Here is a 20,343-nt window from a genome sequence, read left to right as displayed (position 1 = left end):
GTGCTTAACAGATAGCACAGTTATTATTTTTTGCTGTTGTATCTGGGCCAAAATGCACTCCTGCCTTCTGTCACCCCATCAGATGATAAATTTTCTTGAGATTGGTTATAGCTCTTCTCCAGAAAACCCTCAACACTAATAACAGACTCAGAAGATGCTCAGTTTGGGGTGTTGACTTTGCATCATTCTTCACTCTCACAGGCAGCTCATGTCTCCCAGACCATGTCTAACATCACGAAAGTAACAGAATTCCTCCTCCTGGGATTCTCCGACATCCGGGAGTTGCAGTTGATCCAAGCTGCGCTGCTCCTCCTAGTCTATCTGGCAGCCCTCATGGGTAATCTCTTCATCGTTGCGATCACCACCTTTGACCGGCAGTTCCACACCCCCATGTACTTCTTCCTCAAGAACCTGTCAGTCATTGACCTCGGCTACATTTCCATCACAGTCCCCAAATCCGTATTCAATTCCCTCACAAATGTCAACTCCATCTCTCTGCTGGGCTGCGCTGCCCAGGTATTCCTCGTATTTTTATTCGTTGGATCAGAGTTGGCCCTGCTCACGGTGATGTCCCACGACCGCTATGTCGCCATCTGCCGCCCCCTGCACTATGAGATCATCATGGCCCACGGGGCCTGTGTAGGCATGTTGGCTGCCTCTTGGTTCAGCAGCTGTTTGAATGCCATCCTGTACACAGCCAGCACCTTCTCTCTATCCTTCTGTGGCCCCAACACTGTCCACCAGTTCTTCTGCGATGGTCCCCAGTTGATAAGGCTTGCATGTTCCACTGACCATGTCCCAGGAAATGTGAGTTTAGCCATCAGCATCTGCTTAGCTTTCTTCTGCTTCGTGCTCATCGTGGGCTCCTACGTCCCCATCTTCTCAGCCGTGCTGAGGATGCCGTCGACGGAGAGCCGCTCCAAAGCCTTCTCCACCTGCGTACCCCACCTGGTCATCGTGGCTCTGTTCATCACGTCTGGCACCTCTGCCTACTTAAAGCCAATATCAGACTCTCCCTCTGCACTGGACCTGCTGGTGACTGTGTTCTATGCCGTGGTGCCCCCTACTCTTAATCCCCTCATCTACAGCCTGAGGAACCGGGACATGAAGGCAGCGATGGGAAGGCTGCTGTGGCCAAAATATTTCCCAAAGGAGAAACTATCTGTCGGATAAAAGGTCTTTCTCCACGGACTGCCCTGACCATGGCTCTGACTTAACCAGTCTTCACTCCAGAATGGTTTTACCTCAGCATTGTCTGGGTGACCTAGTGGAAAGAGCAGTGGCCTGGGAGTCCGAGGACCTGGATTCCAGTCCTGGGTCTGCCACTGTCTGTAGTGTGACATTGGAAAAGTCAGTAAAACTTTCTGTGCCTCTGTTTCAATATCTGTAAAATGGAAATGAAATAACCATTCTCTCTCCTACTTTGACTGAGAGCCTATGTGGGGTAAGAACTGTGTGCTTGGCGTATGGTAAGTGCTTAACAGATATCACAATTATCATTATCATTATAAAGCTTGTAATCTTGACCAGTGGCCAAGAATGCTCCATGGAGGGGTCCAGGAAAAACAGAGACTACAATTCTTACTCACTCCATGCCTTGCTACAGTGAGAGACGTCTTTGTTTCCCTTCTCCTTTCTTCTCTCCTTCCCTCTATTACACTGCCTCCCTCTCACTTTCCCCTTTTCTTTATTTTCCTCTCAAATGAAAAGTGAGCAGTCAGTCTGAAGTACAAATGGAGGGTTTGGCAGAAAACCTGGAGAGTAATCTGAACACGTGTCATGGAATTGGAAAATCTGGAATAGATTCTTTCTATTTGTTGTTGTTAGAGTGTAAACTCCTGGTGGGCAGATGACATATCTCTCCTTTCTGTTTACCTTTCCAAATGCTTCATACTGTGCATTGCAGCTAGTGGGACCTCAATAAATACCATTCCAAATCAATCAATGGTATTTATTAAGTGCTTACTGTGAGAGGAGGACTCTATCAAGTGCTTGGGAGAGTACAGAATAATAGCATCGGTAGACACAATCCCTTGCCTCGGATAATTTACAGTCTTAGTGGAATGAATCAAATTAAGAAGCTCCAACGGCTCTTACCCAGAAGAGAATTGATCAATCATTCAGCGGTATTTATTGACTCCTTACTATCTGCTGAGCACTTACCAGTCACGTGGGAGGTGAAATAAAATATAGTTGGTAAACATGATCTCTGGGGTCTGACACAAAATTCATGGCAGTTTATTAATTTCTGGTGGTAAGATTGATCTCCTGGAGGGCAGGGGTAGTGTTTATGAACTCAGAACACACTGTCCTACCTGGACATTGATAAACCCAAATATTCTCTCACTGCAATCAACCCTGCAATTTACCATCTCTCTGTGCTGAATTTTCTATTATGAGGAAATCCTCACTAGCACAAATCAGCCTCCATCCTCCCCAAGACTCTACTGAGAATTTCTTGTTAGAGTGTAGCTTCCCAACTCCAGTATGTCTGTACATGTGTGAAAACGACAACTGTGTCATTTCTCTATTGTGTGACTGTGGTTGCTCTGTATTTTTCTGTTTCTTGTTGTTCTGTGCTACCCTTGGCTTCCTCAGGTTCAGGTTCCGTGACAAAGAGGGGAGCCTTGGGCTGTTTCCTGTGGAGACAACACGGGGGTCCACCCACCCCAAGTGTCAAGGAGTCCAGCACCAAAAGCCTTTGCTGCCATGGGGCATCCCCGGGTTGCCATAGCAGTTTGTTCCCGGCTCCCTCTTTTTCCCCTTTCAAAACCACAGTCTGAGTTGAGCTCCTGTGACCTGCAGCACACACAAAGAACTATGCTGTCTGCTGCTATCAAGGGATGAATGAAGGGAGTAAGTCAGGGTGTCATAGAAGGGAAAGGGAGAAGAGGAAAGGAGGGCTTAGTCAGGGAAGGCCTCTTGGAGGAGATGTGCCTTCAATAAGGTTTTGAAGGGGGAGAGAGTAATTTTTGTCTCCTATGAGGAGGAAGGGCATTCCAGGCCTGAGGTAGGACATAGGCAAGCTGTTGGTGGTGAGATACATGAGGACAAGGTACAGTGAAAAGGTTATCATTATAGAAGCGAAGTCTGTGTGCTGGGTTGTAGTAGGAGAGTAGCAAACTCAGGTAGGAGGGCGCAAGGTGAATGAGTGCTTTAAAACCTGTGGTGAGGAGTTTTTGTTTGATGTGGAGGTGGATAGGCAAGCATTGGAGTTTCTTGAGGAGTGAGGAAATGTGGACTAAACATTTCTGTAGAAAATGATCTGGGCAGTAAAGTATGGACTGCAGTGGGGAGAGACAGGAGGCTGGGAGGTCAGCAAAGAGGCTGATATAGTAATCAAGGGGTGGGTGGTAAGATAAGTGATTGGATTAATGTGGTAGTAGTTTGGATCGAGAGGAAAGGGCAGATTTTAGCAATGTCTTGATGGACTAATCGACAGGATTTAGTGATAGATTTGAATATTTGGTTGGAATGAGAGAGAGGAGTCAAGGATAATGCCAGGGTTTACTTGTCAGTAAAGAGGGGTTAGAAATACAGGCACAGTGATCTAGAGAGGATCTCCATCTGGAAAATGTGTAGGAGGATGTCCTCATAAATCAGTCAATAAATCTATCAATCTTACTAATTGACCATTTACTGTGGGCAGAACACTGTACTAAGCACTGGAAAAGTACAATAGAGTTACTAAACATGATCCCTGACCCCAAGGGGCTTTCCATCTGGCAGGGAAGAGTCATGGTCCCTCCCTTCCATGCTTTTGCCAGGCTTGTGTCTGCTGGGTTGGCTTCAGAGTGCTGAGGTATCACGTCATCATGGTCAATCTGAGACTGAGGAGAAGGCAGAACCAATTCCTCCCTGGTTGTACCCTGGGAACAGTCCCATCTCTGAAACCAGGTGGCCTGCCCCACTGGCCCGGATCTGCGCTCTGGAGACCCTTTGGGACTTGTACTGCTCCCACTTCTGGGACTTTGCGGTGGACAAGGCTGTGCCAGTCACAGAACAGTCCAGCCCCAGGAGACAATCTATGATGCTTAAAATCGAAATGATTTTACAGTTAGCCAACCTCCACACGACGCGATCATTGGCCTGCAGATGACAGGATGAGGAGAGCAGCAGGGGCAATTAAGCACGAACCCACCCCAGGTCAGTGAGTTCCTCCTGAAATGCATGGGATTGATCAAGCACTCACTCCAAACACGATGCTAAATGCTGAGCCAAACACAAGTTATCAATAAGATGTGGGGAGAGACCCACCCTCTGGTCCTCAGTAGGGGAAATGAGGGCTTGAGGGGGGAAGGCCTCTTGGAAGAGGTGAGATTCTTATAAGGCTTTGAAGATAGGGAGAGTGAGAGTCTGCCAGATTTTAACAGGGATAGAGTCCCAGATTAGGGGCAGGATATCGGCAAGTGGTCAGAGGTGAGGTAGACATGATTGAGGTACAATGAGTAGGTTGGCATTAGAGTAGTGAAGCATGTGACCTGGGTTGTAGTGTGTAATCAGCCAGGTAAGATATGAAGGGCCGGGCCGATTGAGAATTGAAAAGCTGAGAGCAAGGCATTTCTATTCTATGTGGAGGTGGATGGGCAACCGCTGGGGATTTGGGGGGACTGGAGAGACCAATCAATCGATTAATCAGTCAATCATATTTATTAAACACTTACCGTGTACAAAGGACTGTACTAATCATTTGGGAGAGTACAATGCAACAATAAAAAGACACATCCCCAGCCTACAACGAGCTTACAGTCTGGAGTGTGCGATGGACATTAAAATTAATAAACTACAGATAAGTATATAAGTGCTGTGGGGCTAACGGAGGGGTGAAGAGAGGGTACAAATCCTAGTGCAAGGGTGATGCAGAGGGAGTGGGAGAAGAGGAAATGAAGGCTTAGTTAGGGAAGACCTCTTGGAGGAGATGTGCTTGCGATAAGACTTTGAAGGTGGGGAGAATGATCATCTGTCACATATGAAGATTAAGGGCACTACAGGTCAGAGGTATGATGTGGATGAGAGGTGGCAGTGATGTATATGAGACTGAGGGGCAGTGAGTAGGATGACATTAGAGGAGTGAAATGTGCAGGCTGGGTTGTAGGAGGAAATGGGGGAGGTAAGGTAGGAGGGGGCAAGGCCATTGAGCGCTGGAAAGCCGATGGTAAAAGTTTCGGTTTGATGTGGAGGGTCATGGGAAACCACTGGAGGTTCCTGAGGAGTGGAGAGATGTGGACTGAACATTTTTCTAGAAAATGATCCAATCAGTAGAGTGAAAAGTGAACTGGACTGGGAAAAGACAGGAGGCAGCAAGGTCAGCCAAGAGCCTGCTGCAGTCATCAAGTCAGACTATGATACGTGCTTGGATCAACATAGCAGCAATTAGTATGGACCATTAAGGATGGGTTTCAATGGTGTTGTGAAGGTAACAGCAACAGGATTTGGTGACATATTGAATATGTGGGTTAAATGAGAGGGATGTTGATGATAATGGCAAGGGTACAGACTAGTGAGACAAGGAGGATAATGGTGTTGTCTTCAGTGATCTTAAAGACAAGGGGAGGACAGAGTCTGGGTCAGAAGATGAGGAGTTCTGTTTTAAGCTTGTTAACTTTGAGGTGACAACAGGAAATCCAAATAGAAATGTCTTGAAGGCAAGAGTAAATATGAGACTGCTGAGAAGGAGAGAGTCAGAGCTGGAGAGGTAGATTAGGGAATCATCCATGTAGAGAAGGTAGTTGAAGTCATGGTAGCAAATGAATTGTCCAAGGGAGGGGTTGTATCTGGAGAATAAAAGGGGATCTAGAACCAATCCTTGAGGGACTCCTAGATTTAGAGGGTGGGAGGCAGAGGAGCCCGTGAAAGAGATCGTAAAGGAGCGGAAAACTAGAAGACAATGTCAGTGAAGCCGAGGTTGAATAACGTTTCCACAAGAAGGGGGTGGTCAGCAGTGTTGAAGGCAGCTGAGAGGTCAAGGAAGATTAGGATGGAGGCCATTGGATTGGGCAAAAGGAGATCACTGGTGACCTTAGAGAAGGTGGTTTCAGTGGGTGAAAGGGGACGGAAACCAGATTGGAGTGGATCAAGGACAGAATTGGAGGAGAAGTGACAACTTGCTCAAGGAGTTTGGAGTGGAATGGTAGGAGGGAGATAGGACAAGAGTTGGTGGGAGTTGTAGGGACAAAGAGGGTTTTTTTGAAGATAAAGGATACGTGAGCATGCTTACAAGCAATGTAGAAGAAGCCACTGGAAAGTGAATGGTAGAAGATGAGGTCAGAAGCAGGGGTGGAGGTTGTAGATTTTGAGAGGAGGTCTACTCTTTACCATGATCCCTGTCAATGAAAGGCAGTGGACGACCTTGTGGGAGGGTGCAGTAAATATCTGCTGACTCACTGGCATGGAAATATATCTGGATTCTACCTGGAATCATATCTCAATCAATTGTATTTGTTAAGTGCTATTTGGTGCAGAGCACTGTATGAAGCACTGGGGAGAGCACAATACAATAGAGTAGGTAGACGATGATGCCTTCCCTTAAGGGATTTATAGAATAGTAAGAGAGACAAGCATTAAAATAAAATACAAATAAGGGAAGCAACAGAATATAAGACTATGGGCAAAGTGCTATGTGACTGGGGGTACGGTGAATATCAAAGTTCTTAAAGGATACAGACCCTAATGCAAAGATCAATCAATACATAAATGATACTTATTGAGCACTTACTACGTGCAGAGCACTGCATTAAGTGCTTGGAAAATTACAGCACAACATGACCACTGCCCTCAAGGAGCTCCACCACTTGTCAGCTTTGTGACTTTGGGCAAGTCACTTAACTTCTCTGTGCCTCAGTTTTACAGTGCCATCTGTAAAAAAGGGGATTAAAACTGTGAGCCCCACGTGGGAAAACCTGATTACCTTGCATCTACCTCAGCGCTCAGAAAAGTGCTTGGCACATAGTAATCACTTAAATACCATTTTTTTAAAAAGGAGCTAATAATACTAGTTGGGGAGACAGGCATTCAAATAAATTACAAGAAGTGAAAGTGGCAGCAAATAAAGATATGGACATAAATGCTGTATGCCTGGGGGAGAAGAGAGAAAAAAAGTTCTCAAAGGGTACTGATTCAAGTGTATAGATGACATCGAAGAGAATGCCAGTAGAGTGGGGAAATGAGAGTATAATCAGAGGAGGCTACTTGGCAGAGATGTGATTCAGTAGGGTTACTGAGTAGCCGCATGGTCTAGGGTTGGTAGTCAGAGGACCTCTGTTTTAACCTGACTCTGCCACTTGCCTGCTAGGTGATCATAGCAAGTCATTTAACCTCTCTGGGCCCCAGTTTCATCACCTGTAAAATGGGGATTAAGACCCTTCTCCCTCCTACTTAGATGGTGAGGTACTGTTTATCGTGTATCTACCCCAGCACTTAGAACTGCATTTGACACATAGTAAGTGCTTAACAGATACCACAATTGTTATTTTTTGCTGTTGTATCTGGGCAAAAATGCACTGCTGCCTCCTGTCACCCATCAGATTATACTTTTTCAGGAGATTGTTTATAGCTCTTCTCCAGAAAACCCCCAACACTAATAGCAGACTCAGAGGATGCTCAGTTGGGGATGTTGACTTTGCACTCATTCTTCACTCCCACAGGCAGCTCATGACACCTCCCAGTCCATGTCTAACATCACGACGGTGACAGAATTCCTCCTCCTGGGATTCTCTGACATCCGGGAGTGGCAGCTGATCCACGCTACGCTGTTCCAGCTGGTCTATCTGGCAGCCCTGATAGGGAATCTCTTCATCATTGCCGTCACCACCATTGACCGGCAGTTCCACACTCCCATGTACTTTTTCCTCAAGAACCTTTCCGTCATTGACCTCGGCTACATCTCTGTCACAGTCCCCAAATCCATCCTCAATTCCCTCACGAATGTCAACTCCATCTCTCTGCTGGGCTGCGCTGCCCAGGTATTCCTCGTATTTTTATTCGCTGGAACAGAGATGGCCCTGCTCACGGTGATGTCCCACGACCGCTATATTGCCATCTGCCGCCCCCTGCACTATGAGATCATCATGGCCCACGGGGCCTGTGTACGCATGTTGGCTGCCTCTTGGTTCGGCAGCTGTTTGAATGCCATCATGTACACAGCCAGCACCTTCTCTCTATCCTTCTGTGGCCCCAACACTGTCCACCAGTTCTTCTGCGACGGTCCCCAGTTGCTAAGACTTGCATGTTCCACTGTCCATGTTACAGAAGATGTGATTTTGGCCATCGCCGTCTGCTTAACTTTCTTCTGCTTCGTACTCATCGTGGGCTCCTACGTCCGCATCTTCTCAGCCGTGCTGAGGATGCCGTCGGCAGAGGGCCGCTCCAAAGCCTTCTCCACCTGCATACCCCACCTGGTCGTTGTCACTCTGTTCCTCACATCAGGCTTCTTTGCCTACCTAAAGCCAATATCAGACTCTCCCTCTGCACTGGACCTGCTGGTGTCTGTGTTCTATGCCATGGTGCCCCCTTCCCTTAATCCCCTCATCTACAGCCTGAGGAACCGGGACATGAAGGCAGCAATGGGAAGGCTGCTATGGTCAAAAGATTTCCCAAAGGAGAAAACATCTATCAGATAATAGGTCCTTCCTTCTCCACGGACCAACCTGACTATACCTCTGACTTAACCAGTCTTCACTCTAGAATGGTTTTACCTCAGCATTGTGTGGGTGACCTAGTGGAAAGAGCAGTGGCCTGGGAGTCCAAGGACCTGGATCTTAGTCCTGGCTCTGCCACTGCCTGCAGTGTGACATTGGGAGAGTCTGTGCCATTGGGAAACGTTCTGCCATTGGGACATTGGGAAACGTTCTGTGCCTCTGTTTCCTGAACTGTAAAATGGAGATGAAATAACCATTCTCCCATCTGCTTATACTGAGAGCCTATGTGGTGTAAGGACTGTGTTTGTACCCAGCATACTATGTCTAATACAGTGCTTGGCATATGGTAAGTGCCTTACAGATATCACGATTATTATTACCATTATGAAGCTTGAAATCTTGACTGGTGGCCATGAACGCTGCATGGAGGGGTCCAGGAAAAACACAGCCTACAATTCCTACACACTCCATGCCTTGTTACAGTGAGAGACCTCTTTGTTTCCCTTCTCCTTTCTTCTTTCCTTCCCTCATTTACACTGCCTTCCTCCCACTTCCCCCTATTCTTTATTTTCCTCTCAAATGAAGAGTGAGCAGTCAGCCTGCAGCACAAATGGAGGGTTTGGGGAAACACTGGGAGAGAATTCTAAAGACATGAGATGGAGTGGGAAAATCTGGAATAGATGTCTTTCTATTTGTTGTTGCTAGAGTGTAAACTCCTGGTGGGCAGATGACATATCTCTCCTTTCTGTTTACCTTTCCAAATGCTTCATACTGTGCATTGCAGAGAGTGGGACCTCAATAAATACAATTCCAAATCAATCAATGGTATTTATTAAGTGCTTACTGTGTGAGGAGCACTGTACCAAGTGCTTGGGAGAGTACAGTATAATAGCGTCAGTAGACACAATCCCTTGCTTGTGTGTGTTCCTGGTGTCTTCAGCTGCTTCTTACACTCATATCTTTATTTGTACCTATCCTCTGCACTTGTATTTATAGGCAAATTTGATAGCATTTTCAGTGTATTTATTCTGATTCCACTGTTCATAAATATTTCTACGTCCACTCCCTTCACTAGAGAGTAAGCTCCTTGTCGGCAGGGAACATGCCTTGAGTATCCCAAATCTTCATATAGTGCACTTCACCCAGTTGGCTACCAATAAATACTAATAATAATGATAAGTGTAGTATTTGCTTAATGTTTACCATGTGCTAAGCGTTAAACTAAGAACTGGGACAGATATAAGACAACCAGGTTAGACACAGTAGCTGTCCCATATGTGGCTTATAGGATAAGCAGGAGGGAGAACAGGTACTGAATCTCCATTTTACAGATGAGTAAATGGAGGCCCATTCATTCATTCATTCAATCATATTTATTGAGCACCTCCTGAGTGCAAATAACTGGACTAAGCACTTGGGGGAGAGCAATACAACAACAAACAGACACATTCCCTGCCCACATTGAGCTCACAGCCTAGATGGGGAGCCAGACATTAATATAAATACATAAATATTTTACAGATAAATAGATATGTGTTGTGGGGATGGGAGGGAGGTTAGATGAAGGGAGCAAGTCAGAGCAATGCAGAAGGGAGTGGGAGAAGAGGAGAGGAGGGCTTGGTCAGGGAAGGCTTCTTGGAGGAGATGTGACTTCAATAAGGCTTTGAATTGGGGGAGAGCAATTATATATCTGATATGAGGAGGGAGGACATCCCAGGCCAGACGAAGGTTGTGGGTGAGAGGTTGGTGGCAAGATATAGAAGCTGGAGGCACAGTGAGAAGATTAGCATTAAAGGAACAAAGTGTACGGGCTGGGTTGTAATAGGAGAGTAGCGAGGTGAGGTAGAAGGGGGCAAGGTGATTAAATGCTTTAAAGCCAATGGTGAGGAGTCTTCTGTTTGATGAGGAGGTGGATGGACAACCACTGGAGTTTCTTGAGGAGTGGGGAAACTTGGTCTGGACGATTTTGAAGGAAAATGATCTGGGCAGCAGAGTGGAGTATGAACTGGAGTGGGGAGAGACAGGAGGCTGGGAGGTAAGCAAGGAGACTGATAAAATAATAAAGGTGGGATAGGATAAGTGCCTGCATTAATGTGGTAGCAGTTTGGATGGAGAGGAAGGGACAGAGTGTAGCAATGTTGTGAAGGTAGAACTGACAGGCCCAGAGAAATGGTGACTTTCTCCAAGGTCCCACAACAGGCAAGTGGTAGAGCAGGGATTAGAACCCAGGCCTGTTCTGTATCCACTTGGTCACAATGCTTCCATTTCTGATACCTCTATTACTACTACTACTACTATTACTATTACTGCTACTACTCCAAGCACCACAGCGGTTGCAGTGACTAGCAAATCATTCACAAGTTGGGTAATGGCTCTCAGGGCACATTAACACTTCTGATGGTCATCTTGCCCATCAGTGGGTCCTACCCATCAAGAGCCTCTGTGTGCCCTCTGCAATGGGCTGCACCCAAGCTTCTCAATTATTCTACTCCATGTCCCAGCAGGAATATGACTTCCAGGGCTGAAGCAAGTATCAGTGGCATGCATAAACCTTCATCACCTAGGACTAATTAATTTGCACCTATTGCTGGTCAGGATAGAGGCTTAAATGTCATTCTCAATGCAAGATTCCAGGGGACGTTTCCCTAGATTATCACTTCAATAATTGGAATACACCAGGATCTTTCAGGCTTGACAGTCCACTGCTCAGCTTAGTGGTCCAGTTACATCAGAGGCTTCTTGGAACTTCTTTTCCTTATGGTCACGAGGAGCTGCTTTAGGACTGACTGACCAACTGACCAATCCCGTGAAATGCGGACTAATTTGAAATCTGAAAAGCCTACCAGATTCTGAAGGAACCCATAAATTTCCCAATTGCAGCCTTCATGTCCATGTTCCTCAGACTGTAAATTAGGGGGTTCAGGGTGGGGGGCACCACAATATAAAACACAGACAGCAGCACATCCAGGATGGAGGGAGAGTCTGATGTTGGCTTTAAATACTCAAAGACACAAGTGATCAGAAAAGTGGTGAAAACGACGAGATGGGGCAGGCAGGTAGAGAAGGCTTTGGACTGACCCTCTGCAGATGAGATCTTCATCACGGCAGAGAAGATGCGAACGTAAGAGATGATGACGGCTATAAAACTAAGAAGAACAAAAACTGCAGAGACCATTGTGACTGCCAATTCGGGCACATTCCTTCTAGAGCTGGAGAGTTTTAGGAGTTGGGGGATTTCACAGAAGAACTGGTGGATCACATTGAACCCACAGAAGGGGAGAGTACAAGTTGCTGTTGTGTGAACGAAGCCATTGAAGCTTCCACCAAGCCAGGACATGGCCACCATCTTCACACTTGCCCCTCGGTTTATGATGCTGTCATAGTGCAAAGGACAGCAGATGGCAATATAGCGATCATAGGACATGGCTGTGAGTAACAGCAGCTCAGCACATGCAAGGAAAGTAACCCAATACACCTGCAGAACACACCCCAGGAGAGAGATGGACACGCTGCCAGTCAATCCATTGAGGATGGATTTAGGGACAGTGACAGAGATGTAGCAGAGATCTATGAAGGAAAGGTTCTTGAGGAACAAGTACATAGGGTTGTGGAGATGCCGGTCGTACGTGATAACGGCGATGATGAGGAGATTCCCCATCAGGGACACCAGGTAAACCAGGAGGAACATCGTGGCATACACCAGTTGCAGCTCCCGGCTGTCGGAGAACCCCAGGAGGAAGAATTCCGTCACTGAGGTACAATTGTCCATTTCAACTTCGGAAATTGCGAGTTGGTCACTTTAGGAAAGAACACATGGAAACAGAAGGGTTTTTTTAATGTTGTAGACATCACTAGGGATATTAGGAAGTTGTTCTTTTTCTGCTGTGGAAAGGGATGCCAGCAATTATCAATCAATCAGTGGTATTTATTGAGCACTTACCATATTGGGAAGAGTGTAATACAATCGAGCTGATAGACATGAATCCTGCCCACAAGGTAGAAACAGCGTGAGCAAGAGTTTGAAAGTGGGAGAGTCTGGAGTGAGGGATGGCTAGAAGATAAGCTTGAAAGGAGGGAAGAGTGCATTCTGGGACATTGCGGGTGAAATAACTCTGTCACTGGAGAGCCTTGAAGCCTAGGGTAAGACATTTCTGTTTGTTGCAGAGGAAAATGGGTAACCATTGGTAGTTTGGGAGGACTGGAGAGATGTGTGATGAACCACCCTGCCAGAAAATGATCCATGCAGCAGCAGAAAGAGGCTGGAGGCAGAAAAACCAGCAAGGGGGCTAATGGAGTACACTAATCATGCTATAGCCAGAGCTTGAACAAGGTTGTTACCTGTTTGAGTGGAGAGGAAAGGACAGATGCGGAAACTATCATGAAGGAGGAATCACCAAGATTTAGGAGTATATTGAATGAAGGGGAAGAGGCAGGGCCAGCTTCATTTTGGATTCTAAACTGCTTGTGGTACAAGGGATAAAAGGTTTATTGCTTACAAATACTAATCAAAGTAGGTAAATGATCAGATAAGCACCTCAACTGGGTTCCTCATAGCTAGCATTCAGTCAGATGTAGCCTCAAGTACCTATATCCATTCCTTGGCACATCTTGGGGCAAGCTGATTACAGTCGTTAAATACTCATGGTTCCCGAGAGTTGCCGGCCTCCTTAGTTGGGCTGGTCTTGGGGTGGGCACCCCCTGTCACACCAGGTAGGTTCACCAGGCCCAGACCACGTGGTGTCCTCTGTGCAGTGGTTAAAAAGGACCCCAGCTCAGTCCGGGTTCTTGTATCCCTTCACCAGACATGGAAATGCTGAGTGCTGCCAAGTCCTCGACTCGTGATTGTCCACGCACTGGGGCAAGCTGGAGCCCTTGCCCTTCATCATGTACAAGACACCACCTCATCAACTGAGCAACCTAAAGCTTCCTGTGTAAGCTCCTGAATGACTTGTTTGGGACATTTACGGATATGGCTTCTAGACTGTGAGCCCATTGTTGGGTAGGGACCGTCTCTATATGTTGCCGACTTGTACTTCCCAAGCGCTTAGTACAGTGCTCTGCACACAGTAAGCACTCAATAAGTATGATTGAATGAATGAATAAATATGGGGCAGATGGTCACAAGGGTTCAAAGAGAGCAAAGACTCAAGAATGATGGGCTTCTGGGACAGGGAGGATGGGGGTGAAAAATGGTTCTGCCAGAAAGAGTAAAGCTAGAAAGGCAAAGTGGCTTAAAGAGGGAAGGCAAGAAGGTCAGTTTTGGACATAAAAAGCTCCATCAGCAAGAGGCAGGGATCACAGACACTGCAGACTCCCGGACTCCATATTCATCTGTGATGGGTAAAAATGATTACCAAGTCCCCACGACAGTGTTCGTGGCAACCGTTGCCCTGTCACCATTACAGGTACATTGAAGACATTCCCATAGATAATTGTCCAAGGCAACCATCGCTGTCATGGACTTGTGCACTTTGGGTTTCCCATAGCTGATCATCCAAGGCAACAACCACCCCATTATCATCATGGGGTTACACTGAGGATATCCCCAAGGCTGATCATGGATAAAACTGTCCCATCCCCCCCATGGACTAGTATGTGTGTGCGAGGGGGGTGCTTCTCATGGCTGATCATTCAGGGCAACTGTCACACCATTACCACCATGGAGTTGAGAAGGGGCTGTTCCCTTGGCTGATTATCCATAGAGACAATCACTGCATTATCACCAAAGAATTACACAGAGGATTTGTGCTGCATTTCTGTGCTCAGCCCCAGATTGAGAGAATTGCATTGTCCCCATTATTCCCAACTCCCAGCGGAAATAGGCAGGGCAGGCCGAGGCAGAGGGAATTTATAGTTACAGTCAGAACTTGGGATACAAACTCTTTGCCCCGAACAATAGCATTAATGGACAAGATGTGATGGCAAAACCTTGCGAGGCCTAGGAGAAAGAGCATGGGGCTGTGATTCAGAGGACCTGCCAGCTGTGTGACCTTGGGTAAGTCATCTAACTTCTCTAGGCCTCTGTTTTCTCATAAATTAAATGACTTGCCCAAGTTCACATGCAGGTGGGTGGCAGGGCCAGAATTGGAACCTAGCTCTTCGAACTGCCAGTCCTGTGCTCTTTCCACTAGACCATGTTGCTTTGCTTTGGGAAAGGACGCTGAACACAGTGGCTTGTATGTATAGATTGGTATTATTTGGGATTCAAACAACTGCACTGTCAAGGGGAGGTTTGGTCCACAGGAAAGACCACGGCAAGCGCTGCAGTCATTTTTATGCTGTCAGTCCAGTGGAAAGAGCACAACTTTGAGAATCAGAAGTTGAGGTCTCTAATCCCAACTCTGGCAGTAGGGAAAACCTGCTGGAAACAGCAGCGGTTACCAAGGCAACCACCCTACAGCTCACCGGAACTGTGCTCTGGTCCATTTGGCCATAGGTGAGTCCTTCTGCACATGTTGCAATCCTGCCCACCTACTTGCTCGTGGCACTCATCGCCCGATTTGGAATTTGACTGGCAGGGACACGAGAGTGCAAGTGGCAATACACTAAACAAAACAATCATTTTCTTCACATAGGTTCTCTGTCCTGAAGTCTCAGACCAAGGCCCCTCTGTCATACCTGATGAGAAAGGCTCCATCTATATCACGTTCATCAATCAGTGGCTTTAACTGAGTGCTATTCTGTGGGCAAAGCACCATACTAAGCTCTTGGGAGGGTGCAATACAATAGTAGGCACACAAGAAGCTTACAGTCTAAGATGTTCCTGTGCTGGGCTAGGATGCTTGCTCTCTTCAGTCCCTGGCACTAGTTTGAATTTTTTTATTTGCCTCCTTGCTATCAAAATCCTCTAACAGCCTCTGTTAGAGCCAATGCAGGGCGTCACCTTGCTGGCCTTATCTGACTGCACAGCTGGCTCCCCAAACGTTTTCAGCAGTTCTCCGCTCCAGTGATGTTGATTCCTTGTATCATTTAAATGTTTCTTCTCCCCTTCATCCTTTCCCCTCCATACTCCCATTTGAAGCTGCTGATTGGGGATCCTGCCACCCGGGTCAGATGTCTTTACCTTCAAACCCCTGCCAGTACTAGTGACCACAGCATGGTCAAAGCAGCGAGGTCTTGTGAATAAAGCACAGTCTTGGGAGTCAGAGTTCTAATCCTGGCTGCACCACTTGCCTACCGTGTGACCTTGGACAAGTCACTTAACTTCTCCATGTGTCAGTTATCTCTTCTGTAAAATGGGGATTAAGACCATGAGCCCCATATGGGAGATGGACTGCATCTAGCCTGATTCGCTTGTATCTTTCCCAGTGCTTAGTAAAATGTCTGGCACATAGTAAGCACTTAATAAATACCATTTTTTAAAAAAAGCGCCTCAGAGCTTGACCTCACAGCTTCCACAATGGACAACCCCCAATGTAAGCTCCCAACGGGTCCCTCAGGAGTCAAAACTCACCTTCTCTGACTAGCAAGTTGCAATTCCTCATCTTTTCTTCTGCATAATAGGAGGTGAGTGCTGTCCGCAAAGGGATGTTAGAACCCTGCCTCCTTTGACTAGGGCAGAAGTGGGCAGCAAGGAGGGCTGGGAGACTTTCAGTTGCTTGTGGAAGGAGAAGGCTTCGTGTTTAAGCCAGTCAGGAAAGGCATCGTTCCCGACTACAGAATCGTCCCCACCCCCAGAGGATGGCCCAGCAAGCTGAACTTGGCTTACTGACTTCATCAGCTTTTGTGGATTCACTTTCCCTCTTCTGCAATTATCTGCAATAACCCTGGGGCAGACTCCCCAGGGCAGACCTGTTTCGCTTTCCTTTTCTCCCCCTGATATGTTTTGCTCTGGGATTTGAGCACATTTTTCCAATCCCGATGAATATCAGAATCCAAGAACCGAGGAAATCACTGTGTGTTTAAGTAGAGCTGTTTCCACAGTCTCCTACGTTTTGAAACCCTCCTGTTTGTTGTTATGTTGTACTCAAGCACTTAGTACAGTGCTCTGCACACAGTAAGCTCTCAGAAAACACAATTGACTATCTAGAACCTCATTTCCTCTTCTCCCACTCCCTTCTGCATCACCCTTGGCCTTGGATTTTCACCTTTATTCACCACTTATGTACATATCCCTAATTTATTTATTTGTATTAATGTCTGTATCCCCCTCTAGACTGTAAACTCAGTGTGGGCAGGGAACTTGTCTACCAACTCTGTTATATTGTACTCTCTTGAGTGCTTAGTACAGTGTTCTGCACACAGTGAGCACTCAATAAATATAATTGATTGAATCATACAGGTAGTTCTAATCATTTTTCCCCATGCAAATTAAACCAAGAAATTGACTAAACCGGGATAAACTGCATCCAGAACTATTTTCCATGTTTTCTTTTCTTAAAGATTTTTAGAGATGGGGATTCCACAAGCTACCTTTGGAGTTTTGTTTTGTTTTTTCCCCATGTTTTTCCCATTCTAATATCCATCAAGGGTGTTTATTGGCCATCTACTTTGTGCAAAACAGTGTATTAAACGTTTGGGAAAATACAATGGAGTAGGTAAACCTAGTTTCTGCCTTTCAGAAGCTCACTGTCTAGCAGTTCTTATATCCAACCACATTCTCACCTGCTTTAATTTAAGCCCCTATTCTCAAATTTAAATATCAATAAACATGGAAAATAAACTAGTCAGCAATTTTCCTATCAAGCCCACTGTAAGCTCCATCTGTCTCTAGATAGAGTACCGTCAATGCCTTTATCTTTCAACCAGTGGACATATTTCCCATCCCTTTTCAAATTAAAATAATGATGCTATTTCTTAAATCCTTACCACATGCCAAGCACTGAGCTAAATGCAAGGGGAAATAGAAGATAATCAGGTCAAACATTATCCCTGCTCCACAAAGAGGCTCTTTTTACCATATCTGAGCTGATTGCATTCCATCTACCCCAACACTTAGTTAAGAGTTTGGCACATAGTAATTGCATAATGAATACCACAGCAAAAATGTTCAAGGACCAAGACTAAGTCCAAGCAATCCAGAATATTTCACCAGAAACTAACAGAGTGGAAAAATTACCATTCCCATCTCGAATATGTTGCCAACTTGTACTTCCCAAGCGCTTAGTACAGTGCTCTGCACACAGTAAGTGCTCAATAAACACGACTGATTGAATACCAAACTCCTATTGCTTATTAATAAAGGTCCTATAAAGGGCCTTCATTTAGATTGACTTTCAGCTTGTGAACAACTAAGTACTTAATGTCAATTACTGAATAGTGTGAACCACTCTTTTCCTGTTTGTGTGCTTTGTTTCTTATAACTAAGAGTGCCACTAGAAATCATTCTTTCTGAATTTCAGTCTATTGACATAGGATCGTTTTTACAATTCAGCCATGTCTTCCAAAGTGTTAATGACCCTGGCAAATCTCAGGTAATCCACAAATTGACTAGCAACATTCTTGGTACCTTGGCCCAAGGGAGAAGGATATTATTTAGATTTTTTTCTCAAACCTTGAAGTCCAATATATCACAGAGATATGATCTATTCCACACTCTGTCACCTGGGAACGGAGGGAAAATGCAGAGAATTGAGGAGATTGAAGGGAAAGGGAGACTAAGCTATTGCAACATCACTTCAGCTCAGAAAGATGGGAACCTCTTGATGCAATGACTGGCTAAGGTTCTTTACATTGATGAACTGTACTTTCTAAGTGTTTAGATCAGTGCTCTGCACACTGTAAGCACTCAGTAAATACGATTGAATGAATGAATTGAGTTCAGATCCAACCACTTACCTCCATGGAATCTATGGAAGGGGACAGCAGTAAACCAGCTCAGGGGAGCTCCAGTGAGACAGCGTTTCAGAGCAGAGCTGTGTGGCTCCAGTTGAGGGAAGCAACTGAAATTCCTGAGACACCCTTGAAGTGATCTGGAATTATCCAACTATTGCTCTGAACCTAAGACTAAGGAGGAAAAGCCAAGCTGTGTGGACATTTTTATTAATACCACTGGTTTTACAGCCAGGTGATGGAGTTTTACAATTTTGGAGAGAGTTGTGACGTTAACTTTTCAGGTCTAATTAATGTTAGTGTCCAGAGGGAAATATCTGGGGGACTCGGGAGAATCCTGAACTATGAGTCCCTCCGGAGATGACACCTTCTATTTCCCTCATCTCTGGAAAGACACCAGACCACTGTTGCTGCTTTCTGTCTTACTGCAGTGGCAAACCCTAAAGAGCCTTGGGAAAACCCTCTAAAGAATCAGACTGAGCCAAGGTAGTTCACTGAATCAACGCCATAAAGTATAAGTCCAAGGCTGCGAGGATGTGAAATAGGATTGTTTAGAGTTTATATAGAATTGTCTTTCAAATTTGAAGGGTACACCACTAATGGAGAAATCCATCAATGAATGCGTTTTTGATTTAAAAGGCCAATGAAAGACCCAGAGTTCTGGCTCCACTGTGCAAACAAAAAGTCTGTCATCTGTTTTTGCACATAGTAAGCGCTTAACAAATGCTATCATTATTATTATTATTGTCTTGCTTGCTTAAGGTTTGCAAGGTATGGCAACGTTTTCTCTTACACCAAGTGTTCTCTAATTCCATAGGAAACAGTTGCGCATGACGAGCTTCTCCTTTCATGATAATGTAGTACTATTTTGGTCTATCCCCAGAGACTTGTGAAATAGAAATTTTAAATGACATTTTGTTATATGAGAAGGACAAATAAAGATTCTCCAGGACAGAGGGAAACACTGGGCCATAACTTATCAAAACAAAAGCTGGGAGCATTTGTGACCAAGGCCCTTACCCAGAAATATAGCCAAAATTTGTCATTTAATAACTTATGTAAATAGTTTACCTTAAATGATTTATATAAAAATCCATCATCCATAGCAGTCCAAAATTCAACTCACATTAAGCAATATCTGCTACCTGAAAGACTTAGGCATCCCTTAGATATGAGAAAAATCACTCACCTGCCCTATCAGAGAGGGCTCGTGGAAAGAGAAAGTGTCTGAGAGTCAGGAGACATGGTTCCAGAGCCAATTCTGACAATGACCAGTTATGTGACACTGTACAATTCAGTGAAGTTCTCTGAGCTCAGTTTCCTCATCAGCAAAATGGGGATAAGATAGCAACACACCTTCACTCTTGGATTCTGAGCCCCATGTGTGACAGAGCTATAACTGATCTGATTATCTTGAACCTCCCTCAGTGGTTGTCACCTAGTAAGTGTTTAATGAATATTATTGTAGCCTCTAAGAAGACAGAGATTGGCAGGGAGAGAAGACACTCATTCCCTTCATGAAATAATGCTGGCATTTATTAAACACATAGTCTGGCCTACAGAATCCCACATCAGACTCACCATCCCTCATTCCCCGGGATCCAAGGATCCAAATATGGGCTATCCAAGGTTTCCTACTTGGGAGATTTCAAGTACAAAATTTATATGGTCCCTCTCTTTTGTTATCATATTTTATTTGAGGATTTGTATTGTGACCTGGATCATTGTCATTTGTAGTATTTTTTCATATGTGTGTGTGTATGTGTGTGTTGTTGTTTTTTAATCTGCTATACAGTCCACTAGAAAGACCATAAGACTGGGAGTTAGGACATTGAGGTTATAATCCCAATTCTGCCACTTGCTTGCTGTGTGACCTGGGACAGTTCACCTAATCTCTGTGCTTCAGTTTCCTCACCTCTAAAACTGGGCTTCAATA

At 45.4% G+C, this 20,343-nt stretch overlaps 3 protein-coding genes across 3 annotated transcripts; 2 read left to right on the top strand and 1 right to left on the bottom strand.

Moving 5' to 3' along the window:
- The first annotated feature begins 222 nt into the window (after window positions 1–222).
- LOC119923821 (putative olfactory receptor 14L1) lies at window positions 223–1,173 on the top strand. The gene is made up of 2 exons (XM_038743043.1): window positions 223–600; window positions 814–1,173. The coding sequence occupies exons 1-2, from the start codon at window positions 223–225 to the stop codon at window positions 1,171–1,173; spliced, it is 738 nt and encodes a 245-aa protein (XP_038598971.1).
- Window positions 1,174–7,667: 6,494 nt separating this feature from the next.
- On the top strand, window positions 7,668–8,618 carry LOC119923820 (olfactory receptor 14A16-like). Its single transcript, XM_038743042.1, has one exon. It carries the CDS (start codon window positions 7,668–7,670, stop codon window positions 8,616–8,618), a length of 951 nt encoding a protein of 316 aa, XP_038598970.1.
- A 593-nt stretch (window positions 8,619–9,211) lies between these two features.
- Window positions 9,212–12,294, bottom strand: LOC119923819 (putative olfactory receptor 14L1). The gene is made up of 2 exons (XM_038743041.1): window positions 11,572–12,294; window positions 9,212–9,235 (listed from the first exon to the last, which is right to left on the bottom strand). Exons 1-2 carry the CDS (start codon window positions 12,292–12,294, stop codon window positions 9,212–9,214), a joined length of 747 nt encoding a protein of 248 aa, XP_038598969.1.
- Between the last annotated feature and the right edge of the window lie 8,049 nt (window positions 12,295–20,343).

This window comes from Tachyglossus aculeatus, unplaced genomic scaffold (genome assembly GCF_015852505.1).
Source record: "Tachyglossus aculeatus isolate mTacAcu1 unplaced genomic scaffold, mTacAcu1.pri scaffold_280_arrow_ctg1, whole genome shotgun sequence".
In the NCBI taxonomy this organism is placed as follows: domain Eukaryota; kingdom Metazoa; phylum Chordata; class Mammalia; order Monotremata; family Tachyglossidae; genus Tachyglossus; species Tachyglossus aculeatus.
The sequence above is the reverse complement of the archived record's forward strand: the minus strand, read 5'-3'. Positions and strand labels throughout refer to the sequence as shown.